Source organism: Miniopterus natalensis, chromosome 2, assembly GCF_054644295.1.
Source record: "Miniopterus natalensis isolate mMinNat1 chromosome 2, mMinNat1.hap1, whole genome shotgun sequence".
Classification (NCBI taxonomy): Eukaryota; Metazoa; Chordata; class Mammalia; order Chiroptera; family Miniopteridae; genus Miniopterus; species Miniopterus natalensis.
The window spans coordinates 138,188,002-138,204,356 of NC_142082.1; the positions used below are offsets into that span (position 1 = coordinate 138,188,002).

Below are 16,355 nucleotides of genomic sequence, written 5' to 3' on the forward strand. Positions count from 1 at the left end.
CATGTGTTGAACCAGCCTTGAGCCCCTGGATTAAAACCCAGTTGATTGTGACGTATTATTTTTTGATGTGCTGCTGTATTCAATTTGCTATTATTTTGTTTAGCATTTTTACATCTGTATTCATCAGAGATATTGGCCTGTAGTTTTCTTTTTTTGTGTTACCCTTGCCAGGTTTTGGTATCAGGGTTATGTTGGCCTTATAAAATGTATTAGGAAGTATTGCCTCTTCTTCAATTTTCTGGAAGAGTTTGAGAAGGATAGGTTTCAAATCTTTGAATGCTCGGCAGAATTCACTAGTGAAGCCATAAGATCCTGGATTTTTACTTTTTGAGAGGTTTTTGATGGTTGTTTCAATTTCTTCACTGTTGATAGTTCTATTTAGATTTTCTAATTCTTCATGATTTGGTCTAGGTAGGTTACATATTTCTAGAAACTTATCCATTTCTTCTAGGTTTCTGAATTTGGTGGCATATAGTCTTTCATAGTATTCCAGTATGATCCTTTGTATTTCTGTGATGTCTGTGGTAACTTTCATTTCTGATTTTATTTGAGTCTTTTTTCTTTCTTCCTTAGTGAGTCTAGCCAAGGGCTTGTCAATTTTATTAATCTTTTCAAAGAACCAGCTCTTTGCTGCATTAATTTGCTTAAATTTCACCTTTCAGCATTTTACCCATAAATTCACTGCACTTCAACCACAAGCTTATCTCTAGATATATCTAACTGATAAGAAAATTTTCTTTTACCTACCAACATGCCATTATCGCACATCTCAATATTATCAATAAACCATAATAGATCAAATTCAGTGTGTATTCATCTTTCTCTGGTTCACATAAAGATTGTTTTTCACATTGAAGTGTTGGAATTAAAATCCTATCAAAATTCACACATCACATTTGGTGGTTATGCTACTTATAACTTTTTTGTCTTCCCTTACAGCCCCTTTATTAATTTTTCCCCTGCATTAATTGATGAAGAAACAAGATCATTTAATATCCTTGACTATGTAACTGGTTGCTTCCTTATGGTATCACTTAGCTTTTACTCTATCACCCAGTTTTCTTTTACATGTTAATTAGATTTAATTATTGGTTAGATTTAGATTCATATTTTTAGGAAATATAATCGGTAAGTGGGGCTGTGTGCTTTCTTTTGCATCATATCATGGGCCTTATAATGTCTGCTTGGCCTACTTAATAATGCTTAGATTGATCAATCAATTTCCTTTTATAATGTTATACTCTCACAGTTTTCTTATATTTGATATTTTTCAATCCATTATAGATATTATTATATTTTTATGCTCAAATGGTCTCATTTTGGGTCAGTAGGTAAGATCTAAATTGGTTCATGTATCCTCATATGATTTCTTTCTTTCTTTTTTTTTTTTTTTTGCCTCCTTTCCTTCTGAAACAATAAGACGTTCAGACTCAGTTTGTATTCTTCCTGTCCTTACCCTGGAAACAACTTTCTCCAGGAAGCCCTGGTTCCTCTCAAGGGAAATAGTATTAGAAACTGCATCCTGCTGCTAGAATTGCCTATAATCTAACATGAAAAGTGGGCCACAATCAGTGCCAAAAATGAAAAACATTTAATTCTACAGGTTTAGTTTCTTCTCTTTCTTTCCTACATTTCTTTTGTTCAAAGTATAGCCACACTTTCCATTAAAATTAACTTGAAAAGGAAAAATATCCTACTGATTCCACTGACCTTTCTGAACATTTAGCCTTTATAGCTATCATTACCAGTTGTATCACCAAAGCTCAATTAACTGGAATAGAATATCAAAGTGTGACTTAGCATTATATGGCAAAATAGTTATTACATTCAAATAAGGAGTGTTTTAGATAGAGAAAATGACTTTATTTAATCAGGAAATCTCTGTGTAAGAAGTAGAATATACTTTAGGCTTTGAAGTAAGACAATGAAATAATTTCTTACATTATAATTCATTTCATTGGCATAGGTAGTCATGATTTCTTTCATAAATTCAAAATATCCATAGACAGACAACAGTATGGAGATTATCAGAGGGAAAGGGGGGGGGGAGTTAGAAGAGGGTAAAGTGGGGATAAATGATGATGGAAGAAGACTTGACTTTGGGTAGTGAACACATAATACAATATACAAATGATATATTATAGAATTGTACACTGGAAACCTATATAACTTTATTAGCCAGTGTCACCTCAATAAATTCAATAAAAATTTAAAAAAATAAATTCAAAATTTTAGAATTTTAATTAACAATATTTTCAGTTGGAGTAATATAGAATTTAATTTCTATTTTTTCTTATCATGTACACAAGGATAGAAATTTATCTTACTGAATGAAAAAGTATTTTATAAAATAAATTATCATAAATTATATCTTATTTTGACTTTATAATTTGTGCAATATGCTCACACTTTAAAAAGTGACACTTATAAAATATAATATTCCCACGTGCATAATGCTGTATCTATTATCATTGAACTATTTTCTTGACTGTTTGTCACAATTGATTTTGTGATTTCTTTCAAATAGTTGTTCTTGTCCTAAAACTATAATTCTAACGGCAAACATTGCATTTATATGCCAAACTCTGGAAAGGCAGCTAATATGCAAGCTTATACAGAGCTTCATTGAAAACATTTGTTCCATAAAATACGATCTATAAAAATATCACATTTAAAGTTCTGCATTTCTGCCATGGCCAGTGTGGCTCAGCTGGTTGGACCTGTCATCCCTTGTACTGGAAGGTCTACATTAAGACACATACCTAGATTATGGTTCAATTCCCATTCAAGGTGTGTTCAGGAGGCAACCAATCAATGTGTCTCCCTCACATCAATGTTTCTCTCTCTCTCCCTCCCTCTCTAAAATCAATAAAAAAATAAAATTCTGTATTTCTGAAATTGATAAAAGTTTGCAGAATCAAATTCCTAGCCTGAAATAATAGCATGGAAGGAGGCCCCAAGCAGTTTGAAATTGCTAATATAATCTGAAAATATGTACAGAGAAAGACAAAGTAAAAAAGAGTAAAAGAGCAGCACTTCTATTCATTTTTTCCTATGCTTTTTAGAATTTTCTCATTTGTTTGAAGCAAATACAATTTTCTGGACCGTGTCCTTAAAGGCCTGTTTCACTTGCTGGTTCCTTAGGGTATAAATGAAGGGATTCAATAAGGGGGCAACTGAGGTGTTGAGCACAGCTACTCCTTTGCTTAAAGTCACTCTGTCATTTGCTGATGGTTTGATGTACATGAAGATGCAGCTACCGTAAGAGATGGAAACTACAATCATATGGGAAGAGCAGGTAGAAAAGGCTTTGATTCTTTGCTGAGCAGAAGGGAATTTGAGAATTGTCTTGATGATGTAGCCATAGGAAAGAATCACTAACGTCAAGGTGACCATTAGTGTCAGCACGGCCAAGAAAAAAGACATTAGCTCTAGGAAATGTGTATCTGAACAAGAGATCTGCAGTATGGGAGACGAATCACAAATGAAATGATCAATGACATTGGAAGCACAGAATTCCAGCCTGAGTGCCAAGATCATTGGAGGAAAGATAATCAAGAAACCAGTTACCCAAGAGCTGAGTACAAGCTGATAGCAAACTCCATGGCTCATGACGGTGGTGTAGTACAGAGGTTTACAGATGGCCACATAACGGTCGTAGGACATGGCCGCCAGAAGATAAAATTCAGTTACTCCCAAAAAGATAAAAAAAAATAACTGAGTCATACAACTCATATAAGAAATAGTTCTGTCCTTTGTCACAAGGCTCGCCAGGAACCTTGGAATACAAACAGTTGTGAATGAGATTTCTAAAAAGGAGAAATTCCGTAGGAAGAAATACATTGGTGTCTTAAGGTGGGAATCCAGCAAAGTGAGAATGATGATGGTTACGTTTCCTGTCACACTCAATAAGTAGGTAAAAAATAGAAAGAGGAAAATAACAACCTGCAACTTAGGGTCATCTGTCAGACCCAAAAGAATGAACTCTGTCTGCGTTGAATGGTTCTTCATTTCTCTCACTGGTTTTTATCAAAGCTAGACAAACAGAGTTAAATGAAGGGATTAGCCAAAGAACATATATGCATAACCCATAGAACAGACAACAGTGGATCATGGCCAGAGGCAAGGGGGGAACAGGGGCTGGGTGGAGGTGGGCAAAGGGGGGGGGGGAATGGGGACATCTGTAATAGTGTCAGCAACAAAAAAAAGTAAAAAAAAAAACAATGGTCAGGATTAGCTGTTTGAGTCAATAAGAAAGAACAAAGAAGGAGAGAGAGAAGCTAACATTCATTGATCACCAGCAATGTGTCAGGCACTATATTTGGAGATTCACATACTTTTAAAATTAATATCTCTAACAACCCTCTTTAAGTAGTGTATTACTATCCCCACTTTGTAAAGAAAAAATTGAGGCTCAAATTAAAGACTTTGTCTGGGATATAAATTGAATATATATATTCACCTTGCTTTCCAGCTGGTGAATCTTTAACAAAGACAAATTCCCAAGACACAATCCAGATAACCCATTGAGATACATTGGGTGAAATCTAGGCATTTGTATTTCTATAATACACATCGGAGAAGTACTGTGTTAGTAATTCAGTTGAGAATGAAACCCAAACCTTTACTCTTTTTAACCTTATCATACTGAATATCCATTACAAGATCTTAGCCATGAGTACATGGATAGACTTCAGAAGGTTTGTGAATTCATTTTTCTACGGAAACTGTGTGTGAGGAGGGCACACATATTTTTTTAAAAGAAAGAGCACATGACACAATATATTATGATTCACTCCAATATATGCTATTGCTTCATGAATGGCAATAATAACATAATTTAAAATCCATGCCAATGGGTGGCAAATCAGAAAATTGCATATGGTACCTAAAAATGATAAATATAGTCACAGCATCTTAGAGATTAAAAAGTTCTCATATCATTTGTCCAATCTTGTATGTAAAGCTAAAATTCTCTCTACAAAATTAAGGAAGGTATCTATTCAGGTTTTACTTATAAGACTGCAATTTTGAAAATTGATATCTTTTAAGAAAAACAACTTTAGAGCATAAATATAAATGAAAAGGAGAAATTCTATAAATTCAAAACTATACAAACTCTTGTAACCAAATTTTAAAGTGTATCTTTCAACTCCCTAAGCACACATTAGAAATCAGTTACGTTGTTTGTAATACCTGTGTCATGAGTTTTTCTCTTTGACCTCTTCCTCCAGTATGCTTTGTTAGCCAGATTATGAACAAGTTGGACTATTTCCATGTGGAGTTTACCATTAACATGATCCCTAAGAGACAAAAAGAAGTCCAAAATACAAATAAGAGGGGAAAAAAAAGCACTCTGTTCTTTAGAATTATCTTTATCTGTGAAACTTTGGACTGCTGGGGATGACTCTCTCAATATGGTCAACTCTTCAGTTCAAATCTACCATATACTTAAAATTTTTACCATTTTATAATTTATATTTCTTTTTCTCAGTTTCATGTTAAAATTTATGCCTTCTTAGAACAAATATGTGTTGCTTCCTTAATAGTTTTTTTCCTAGTTGGATTAAAAAAAAATTTAACTTAGTTCAGGGGGTTTGTCTCAATGTCACAGTGATTTTCAGAATCAAGTGAGAAAGGATTTAGAGTAATTTATGATATCCTCTGTGTCTAAAGCTGCTTTGTGTTTATTGGTTACTAAATAAAAATAATGTATTATTTTTTACATCTATTCTCTTGTAATCAGCATCTTCATAACTCCTATTTTTATTAGTGAATGAAAAATATCTCTTTAGGAAAATGTAATTAGGCAAAAAGTAATTGATAAGTAAACTGTGGCAAGATGATGGCCATGGAGTGAGTGAAGATTTCTCTTTTTCTAGAGATCATTTCATTAGTTTTTTTTCTTAACATATCCATTGCTATATTAAATTTATATTTTGATACCAAAAAAGATGTAAAATTAACCAAAATAATCTTATTAACCAATGTCACCCCAATAAATTTAATTAAAAGATGGGCAAAGGACTTGAATAGATATTTCTCCAAATAAGACATACAAATAGCCAATAAAATCATTAAAAAATATACGATACGCATTGGGAAGAATGTGAAGAGATTGGAACTCTGTGCATTGCTGGTGGGAATGCAAAATGGTGCAGCCACTGCAGAAAACACTTTGGGAGGTCCTCAGAAAGTTAAATGTAGAAGTACCACATGATCTAGCAATTTCACTGCTGAGTACATATCTAAAGAATCGAAAGCAGGGCTCAATGTTCATAGCAGCACTATTTGCAATTGGCAAAAAGTGGAAACTCAAGTGTCCACCAACAGATGAATGGATTAAACAAAATGTGGCCTGTACATACTATTCAGCTATAAAAAGGAATGAAATATTGATATATGCTTCAACATGATAGCCCTTAAAAACATTCTGCTTAGTGAGATAGGCCAAAATACAAAAGGACAAGTACTGTGTGGTTCCACTTAAATGAGGTACCTACAATAAGCATATTCATAGAAACCAAATGTGGAATAGAGGTTACTAAGGACTCTGAGTGGGGGAAGAGAGAGTTGTCATAAACATTTTATGTTGGGGAAGACAAAAAAAGTTTTGGATATAGTGGTGATGGTTACACAACACTATGAATGTATTTAATGCCGCTGAGTTGTACCCTATCATGTGGTTAGAATGAATATTACATATATTTTACCATAATAAAAATATTTTTTAAAAGTGAAAAAAAGAAAAAAATCAAACTACTTATAAATATCTGCCTTTGATTTTCACAAACATTATCTTAATTTATAATTAAAAAGAAAAGATCCAAACTTTAAAGCACTTACCTTAGTTCCTGTATTTTCCTGTATTTTCTTCTAGGATGTGAAAAAGGAGGAAAAACCAGGGAGTAGTGGATTATGAATGTGCTCAAAGTGCTATTATTTCAGCCAGAAATTGAAAGAAAAATGATTTTTAAGTTGCAACTCAGTGCAAAAAGGTGGAATGTATTCTGTGCTTCTGTAAATTTTTTACCGTCCACCTCACCCCTGTATGTGAGTTTGAACTTAAACCAAAGTTCTGGAGTTGGGTAGTAGAAATTACTATATTTGGTTCTATCCCAGATGAGAAAAATCTCTAGCATTTACTGTGAATACATCCAAATAATATCATATCTATTATTAATACAAGTGAACTACATTCTTATATTATTTACAGTTGGAAGTGGAAATGGAAAAAGTCCAGGAATATCTGATAAAAGCATTGTTATGTCCTCTAAGTAGGGAGATATTTCACTGTTAATTTTACATGCTAAAAATGTGAGCGTCCTTTTATCATTTAACTAATTACATACTCAAGGGATTTCACTTAGAAGGAAAAAGAAACAAAACAACACAAAAGAAAACATCCCCTGGGATTAATAATCACAAGACACTAATGATTACAATAAAACTAACTTATATAGCATACTGTAATAGAATGTGAAGGGTCAGTTTACTTGAGAACTGAGGTTATTAAAAATCTATAAGACATTGAACAAGAGCAATTGGTGGGTCATGATCACATTCATGTTCTTATTCAATAATCTACTTTAATATTTCAGGTTAGAGTTATAAAATTCCCTTAATGTTACTACATTTAACAAAATCTTTCATTCAGAATATCCTTGTCATGTGTTGTGGCATGCTTCAAGCTAATTGATTTGGGGATCAATTCCCTCAGTACATAAAGTCCAATACAAGCAGAGCAGTATCTCAAGACCAAAAAGAAACATTGCTGAATGAAATAAGATGTGATGCTATGAGGGTTGTATCCAAGGAGTATAAAACATAGAACACCTCTAGTAAGGAAGGATGACAGACATTAGTAACTTTAAGGTATTTAGCTCAATTATGTTAAAAATTAAAAATATTTAAAAGAAAGGATGTCCTGCCCAGCTGCATGTGGCTCAGCAGTTGAGCATCGACCTAGGATCCAGGAGATCACAGTTTAATTCCTGGTCGGGGCACATGCCAAGGTTGTGGGCTCGATCCCCAGTCGGGGATGTGCAGGAGGCAGCTGATCAGTGGTGTCTCTCATCATTGATGTTTCAACTCTCTCTCTCTTTCCCGTCCTCTCTCTGAAATCAATAAAGATATATTAAGAAAAAAAAAAAAAAGGATGTCCTAAGCCTCGACATATCACACACAAAAGAAATAAAAAGCCTGTGAAGTGAAAAAGAAATGCAGCATAATCTCACAAAAATATCTCAACATAGAATGATAAGGGCTGAATATTTACATGGACAGTGAAGCTATTTGGAGATAAATAAAAAGGAGGCCCATGGTTGGAAACTTCTCCTGGTTGGAAACTTCTTCTAGGAAAATAGCAGAGCTTTTTTTCATAATAATGACATTCTTCCATGCAAATAATAAGCATGGTTTCTGATAATTCCTAATATAACATACTAGGAAATAAAACTCCATTACATGATTATCTGTTACTCTGGATTATTCCTGACTGTAGGGTTCTTGCAATGATAAAGAAAAGATTTGATAAATCTAAACTTTATGTTCTCCTATTAACTGAGCCTGAGAGATTTGAACTTATGAAATAAAAGCAGGAATCAGTAAAAGGAAAATTTGAACTTTCATAATGATAGCACAGATAAGAAAGCATAATTTCTTTTTGTTGTTTTTGAAATATCAACATTTATTATATTTTAGAAAAATCTAAACAAAAGATTTTCTAGTCTTCCCTCCCTGAACAAATTTTGATGTCCAAGAGGAGTGGCAAGAAAATTAAGAAGGCAGTAAATTGCCTTGTTCTTTGTTAAGTTTTATTTCTCCTGGACTTATTGAGATAGAATTGATTTATAAAATTGTGTGTTTAGGGTGTACAGCGTATTGATTTGATTCACTTATATGTTGCAAAATGATTACCACCATAGCATTTGCTAACACCTTCATAATTACCATTTTTTTTTTGGTGGTGAGATCATTTAAGATCTACTTTTAGCAACTTTCTAGTATATAATATAGTATTATAAACTATAATCACCATGCTATACATTAGATTCCCCAGAACTTTTGTTTTAACTGGAAGTACCCTTTGACCAACAGCTTTTTTCTCTCCCAATCTCTAGTGCCTGTTAACCATCACTCTACTCTGTTTCTATGAATCTGGCTTTTTGAAATTTCACATATAAGTGGTATCATGAAGTATTTGTCTTTCTTTGTATTACTTACTTGGCATAATGCCCTCAAGGTCTACCCATGTTGCTGGGTCATATGGTAACTCTATTCTTTAACGAGGTCTATCCCTGTTGTCACAAATAGCAGGATTTCCTTCTTTCTCAATGCTGAATAGTATTCCATTACAGATATTCTCATATGTATATCACATCACAAAGATATATGTATATATGTATATACAGATACATCTCTCTATTCTCTCTCTCTATCTACGTATCTCACATCTTCTTTATTCATTCACCTGTACGTATACACTTAGGTTGTTTCCATGTCTTGGCTGTAAATAATACTGAAATAAACATGGGAATGCAGATATCTCTCTTCAAGATCCTGACTTAATTTCCTTTGGATATATATTCAGAAGTGGGAATCCTGGGTCATATAGTAGTTCTCTTTTTAAATTTTTTTCATTTTTTAGAAAACTCCATACTGTTTTCTATAGTGCTTACATCAATTTACATTTCTACCAACAGTGCATGAAGGTTCTTTTTCTTCACAACCTCACCAACACTTATCTCTTGTCTTTTTAATAATAGCCATTCTAACAGATTTGAGGTGACATCTCACTGTGGTTTTGATTTTTCTCTCGTTTTGCTTTTTTAAACTAAATTTATTGGGATGACACTGGTTAATAAGTTTATATAGGTTTCAAGTGTACAATTCTATGATATGTGATCTGTATATTGCACTGTGTGCCCACCACCCAAAGTCAAATCTTATTTGACCCCCTTTAGCCTTTACTACCCCCCACACCTTTGCCCCTGGTAATCACCATACTGTTTGTTTGTATGAGTTTTTGTTTGTTTGCTTTTCTTTTTTGTTCATTTGTTGCTTTCAGTTCTATATCCCACATATGAATGAAATCATATGGTTCTTAACTTTCTCTCTCTGACTTATTTTGCTTAATATATTCTCAAGATTCATCCATGTTGTTGCAAATGGAAGTATTCCATCTTTTCTTATGGCTGAGTGGTATTCCACTGTGTATATGTACCACATCTTCGTTATCCAATCATCTTGTGAAGGACACTTCCATAGTTTCCATGTCTCAGCCACTGTGAATAATGCTGTAATGAACATAGGAGTGCATATATCTTTGCGAATAACTGTTTTCAAATTTTCAGGTAGATACCCAGAAGAGGAGTTGCTGGGTCAACTCCTCTTTTTTAATTTTAATGTTTTGAATGCATTTTAATGTTGAAAGTATTACAGATGTCCCCTCTTTTTCCCCCCATTGATCCTCCTCCTCCCCTCATCTGCGCTCACCCTAGGCCTTCATCACACTATTGTCTGTGTCCATGGGTTATGCATATATGCAGATAAATTTTTTAATCTCTCTGGGACCCATGTCTTCCCTCTGAGATTCCTCAGTCTGTTCCATGTTTTGTTCATTAAATTCCACATATGAGTGAGATCATGTGATACTTGTCTTTCTCTGACTGACTTATTTAGCTTAGCATAATAATCTCCAGATCCCGCCATGCTGTCCTGAAGGGTAAGAGATCCTTCTTTTTTACAGCTGTATAGTATTCCATGGTGTAAATGTCCCACAGCTTTTTTATCCACCATTAGCTGATGGTCACTTGGGCTGTCTCCAGATCTTAGCTATTGTAAATTGTGCTGCTGTAAACATAGGAATGCATAAATTCTTTCTGATTGGTGTTTTGGGTTTCTTAGGATCTATTCCTAGAAGTGTGATTAGTGGGTCAAATGGCGGTGAGTGGAAGGGAGAGAGCGAGCAAAACACTGATGTGAGGGAAACACATTGGTTGGTTGTCTCCCACACGGGGATAGAGCCTGCAGCCAAGGCATGTGCCCTTGGCTAGAATAGAACCCAGGATCCTCCAGTCTGTGGGCCAATGCTCTAACCATTGAGCCAAACTGGTTAGGGTGCCATTTTAATTCTTTATGCCTATATTTCTCTCTCTATTTCTACTTCTTATTGCAGCAGTCCCTTTAACATTTCTTGCAATGCTGGTTTTCTGGTGATAAACTCCTTTAACATTTTTTTGTGTGTAGGAAGCTCTTTATGACACCATCTATTTTGAATGATAGCTTTGCTGGATAGAATATTCTTGGTTTCAGATCCTTGCTTGTCATTACCTTGAATACTTCATGCTATTCCCTTTTGGCTGTCAGCTGATGAAAGATCAGCTGACAGCCTTATAGGAGCTCCTATGTAAGTAGCAGGTTGCTTTTGTCTTGCTGCCTTTAATATTACCTCTTTGCCTTGAATTTTTTGCATTTTAATTATGATGTGTCTGGACGTGGGCCTCTTTGGGTTCTTCTTGCTTGAGACTCTCTGTGCCTCCTGAACTTGTGTGACTTTTTCCTTGACCATGTTAGGGAAGTTTTCTGCCATTATTTCTTCAAACAGGTTCTCTAACCCTTGCTTACTTTCTAGATCTTCTGGCACTCCTATGATGAGAATTTGTTATGTTTGATGTTATCCCACAGCTCCTTTAAACTTTCCTCCTGTTTTTTAATTGTTTTTTCTTTTTCGATCTCTGATTGAGTGATTTTTCTACTCTGTCTTCTAATTCACTTATCCAATCCTCAGCTTCCACTAATCTGCTGTTTACTCCTTCCAATGTATTCTTTATTTCTGCTATGTCATTCTTGATTTCCTTCATAGTTTCCAGATCTTTTCTCAGCATCCTTATAATCAGTATTCTGAACTCTATATGTGATAGATTGCTTATCTCCATCTCATTTAACTATTCTTCTGGAGCATTCTCTTGTTCTTTCATTTGGGGCTTGTTTTTCTATCTCCCTATTTTAGCTGTTCATTTGGGCTTGCTTCTATGTATTAGGTAGGCCTGCTAGGACTCTCAGTCTTTTTGGAAGGTCTCCAGTGCAGGCCAATGTGAGACGCTGTTTGGAGCTATCAACATTCCCTAGCTTGTAAATTCCTCTGCTGGGGATGGGTGGCTTTGGACAGGAACAAGATGCTTATCAAAACCTGCTTTTCCAAGCCCCAGGACCAGAAACAGATCAAGAAAAGACTCAAAGCACCCAGAGAACCACCTTTTTCTGCAGGCTCATTACTCTGAGTCTGTTAATGAGCCTCAGGCTGTAGACCACAGCAAGGCATAAACTCCACAGTGTGGGGTGAGAGATTTTCCAGTGGGTGGGGCAACTGCTTCCCCACCAACGCAAAAGCTGCTGGCTGGCAAAGGTCTGCCTGAGAAAGATGTATGCCTTCACTCCTCCAAGTGTTCAGCTCTGCAGTATGGGGGAATGACTCAGCACAGGAATCCAGATCACTGCCCTCTGATCTCTATCTCTAGAGCCTGTAACCCTGGATTCTCCTCACACAGCTCCAGTCCACCCTGCCCTTCCTCCACCAGAGCCCAAGGTGAGTGACTGCACATGAAATTTTGTATGTTGGCCCTTTAGGAGAGTGCCTGCATTTCCAGCCATCTCTCCCTGGCAGACAGAAACCCTGCTGCTTTTCGCAGCCAGATGTTATATGGGCACCTTTCTTAGTTTTTGTGCTCTGGGCTGGGAAGCCTAGCTTGGGGTTTAGGCCACAGGATTCTCAGTGGGAACCCCCTACCCCCACAGCTGAGATATCCCTCTGGACCTTTAGCTGCTACCTGTGGGAACCCAACCAGCCCTCTCTCGCCTCCACACTTGCTACCAGTTTCTATGCTGTCTCCACTTTTCCTCCTTGGTTATGAGGGTGCTCTTCAGCTAGTCTTCAGATGATTATTCAGGATGTTGTTTCTATATTTTAGTTGTAATTCCAGTTTGGCCCTGGGAGAGTGTCAGTGTAGCTTTCACTTAATCTGCCACCATCTTGCAATTCATAGACTTGGTGGCTTATACAATTTGTTTCTGATGGTCTGGAGGCAGGGGAGTCCAAGACCAAGGTGCCAGCAGAATTAATTCTTGGTGATGGCTCTCTTCCTTGTTTGCAAAGAGTCTCCTTGCATCTCCATCTGGTAAGGTGATGGTTCTATGTCAGGAGGGACAAGACCAGAGGACTTCAGGCTGATGCCTCCACTCCTCCAAGTGTTCAGCTCCTAGGATGGGATGTTACTCTTAATAATTTCTTAAAATTGTTTTAGCCCTCACCCAAGGATATGTTTTTATTGATTTTGGAGGGGGAGAGAGAGAGGGAGATATCTTTGTGAAGAAGAAACACCAATTTGTAGTCTCTTGTATGCACCCTGAACGGGGATCACACCTGCAACCTTTGGTGTATGGGAGGATGTTCCAACTGACTGAGCCACCCAGCCAGGGCACAATCTTAATAATTATTTAAGTACCTCAAATACAGCTAACATTTTGACATTGTAACTATGATTTCATATCTTTTTGGAAAAGAGCTTTCCCTCACATTTATGGTATTATTTATTCTATATAATCTGTGAATCTTTTAATTTTAAAATAATTTCATCATTTTATATTTATATGTGTGTGTGCATATATACTTATGAATAGACTCCAGGATACTAGATAATAAATTCTACTTTCATTTAAAACACATTTATATGGTATGTCTTTATTTTTGTTTTCTTTCCTTTCCAATTATATCATGTTAATTCTTGGTAATTTAAACATTTTTTAGTAATACAGAATAAGTGAGCTAAATAAGTTCAAGGATGTTACCAATTAAAAAAATATCTGGAAAAAATACCTGCTTGGAACTTGACCTTTCAAGAACTAGGCTCTCAATAAACTTTAAGTTAATCAATTAAAATTTTCAGCAATATTTTGATGGGAAGATTGGAAGAATACTTTAAATCAATTATTTTCTTTCAAGCCCAAGAAAATATAAAAAAAACCTGTTTATTTCCTTGTTTGATTTGCATTTGTTTTATTTATTTAAACTTTATAGATTAGAAGTAAAATCAGGCTTCCATTTACTAGAAAATTATTATCATCTCTTCTGATTGGAATCTTACTCTGAAAGAGGTTTGCTTGCAGGGGGATTAAAGGAGTGAACTCACTTGGTACAGTGTTTATTCTGGGTACAATTAATGTTGGAGAAAGTTAATGTGAATAGAGATCAGATCAAAATGAGACAGTTTTTAGCTTAATGGTTTATGCTTAGCTTGATATTTTATTTCTTCACTTGAACATTCTCTTACTTGTTTGAGGCCAATGCAATTTTTTTGAATGAATCACTGAAGGCTTGTCTCACTTGTTTGTTTCTCAGAGTGTAAATGAATGGGTTCAACATTGGAGCGATGGATGCCATTAGCAGTGTCACACCCTTATTAATAGTCACTGATTCCTTTGCTGAAGGTTTGAGATAGATAAAAATACAGCTTCCATAAGTGATTGAAACCACAATCATGTGAGAAGAACAGGTGGAAAAGGCCCTTTTCCTTTGTTGGGCAGAGGGGAATCGTAGAATGGTCTTGATGATGTAAATGTAGGACAGAACAACACACACAAGGGTCAGAATGAAGGTCAGCACAGCACAGACAATAACCAACTGCTCGATGAGCCATGTGTCTGAGCATGAAATCTTCAAGATAGGAGATACATCACAGACAAAATAATCAATGACATTTGAGTCACAGAATTTCAAATTTAGGAGCAAAGTAAGTGGTGGGAGTATGATCAACAAGCCAGCCATCCAACAACAGAAGACAAGGCTCTTGCAGACTCTGTTGCTCATGATGGTCACATATTGCAGGGGTTTGCAGATGGCCACATAGCGGTCATAGGACATCACAGCCAAGAGAAAAAATTCTGTTACTCCAAAGACATCAGTAAAAAACACTTGAATAATACAAATATTATATGTAATTGACCTGTCACCTGTTGCTATGTTGTACAAATATCTAGGGATACAAGCAGATGTAAATGAAATTTCTAACAAGGCGAAATTCTGTAGGAAAAAGTACATGGGTGTTTTAAGGTGGGAGTCCACTAAAGTGAGGGATATGATGGTCAGATTCCCAGTTATACTCAACATGTAAGTGAGAAATAGAAACATAAAAATTGGAATCTGAAGTTGAGGGTCATCTGTCAATCCCAAGAGAATGAAAGTTGTTATTGTGTGGTTTTTCATCACTGAATTTTATTCAATTTTATGTAAAGTTTAGGGATATTCTATTTGAATAAAGTGGTATCAAAGCCAGATAAAGATAAACAGTGACCACTAGAGACAATAAACTAATTCACATGCAGTTTCTTCTATAAATTAGTAATTGATATTGCCAACACTCTGGTGGGCTTTGCTACTTAATTATTTTATTTTATTTTATTGTTTTGGCAGTTTTGTGAGAGATTTTAAAACATATTTTAAGAAATTGTGAGAGATTTTAAAACATATTTAAAAAAATTGTTTTACCACTGCAGTTTCCTTTTGTATTTCAGTTTTAATCTATGCCAAAGACTGAATTGTCTGATGTGGATAGATTTGACCTATATAATGTTTTGTGATTCAACAAAATTTTGATTTCTTCTTATGTCTAAGATTTCTTATCTCAAAGGTGAATATTTAAATTTAATATTTTTTTCATGTCTTTCCATGAAGATTTTGTCATGGTAAAATGTAAATATGTAACAGCTAATATGGGCTCCATGCACAGGCATTGTTGGTCCATCTGTAACTTGCATTTTACATTTTGCCGAATGTGTTTATGTTGTTTTATGTTTTAACATGTATTTAAACATTGTTGGATGACTGCTCTGACTCTCCTTATGTTTCTTTGCTAGTGTGTAATTTACACTCAGTGTCCACTGGATATACAATATAGAGAGTATTTTAATGTATGATTTATTTGCTACATGTGAAGAAATATTTGGCCCAATGATGGAGAGCTGGAGAAAAAATACATTTCTTTTATGCTTTCATTCTGTTTAGTTAAGCATGGAAAACATTCTAATACCTTTTAGTCACTATTACTAAGTCCAAAATAAAATTTAAATTACTAAGTATACTCTCCATGCACATCTTTTTATTGTCTCCCTCAGTCTTAGCCTTAGTGGCAGCACCGTCATGATTAAGAACAGATCTTCTGCAGCGAGATCTCCATCGTTCAATACCCGCTTTTCCGCCTATGTCTGTATGACCGTCAGCAAGTTTTCCAACTTCTCGGGTCTTCAGTTTTTTAATCTATAGGATGGAAATAATAATAGTATCTATCATATGCAACTAA

The 16,355-nt window shown here is 35.2% G+C and overlaps 2 protein-coding genes across 2 annotated transcripts; both read right to left on the reverse strand.

Annotated features, from left to right (window-relative positions):
• Positions 1–3,072: 3,072 nt before the first annotated feature.
• On the reverse strand, positions 3,073–4,014 carry LOC107538195 (olfactory receptor 6C70-like). The gene has a single exon (XM_016214358.2). It carries the CDS (start codon positions 4,009–4,011, stop codon positions 3,073–3,075), a length of 939 nt encoding a protein of 312 aa, XP_016069844.2. The 5' UTR covers positions 4,012–4,014.
• A 10,312-nt stretch (positions 4,015–14,326) lies between these two features.
• Positions 14,327–15,262, reverse strand: LOC107538189 (olfactory receptor 6C2-like). Its single transcript, XM_016214351.2, has one exon. The coding sequence runs from the start codon at positions 15,260–15,262 to the stop codon at positions 14,327–14,329; it is 936 nt and encodes a 311-aa protein (XP_016069837.1).
• Positions 15,263–16,355: the final 1,093 nt, after the last annotated feature.

Bases quoted from the DNA above. Each gene is read 5' to 3' on its own strand.
- LOC107538195 (XM_016214358.2), bottom strand. From the start codon at position 4,011: ATGAAGAACCATTCAACGCAGACAGAGTTCATTCTTTTGGGTCTGACA.
- LOC107538189 (XM_016214351.2), bottom strand. From the start codon at position 15,262: ATGAAAAACCACACAATAACAACTTTCATTCTCTTGGGATTGACAGAT.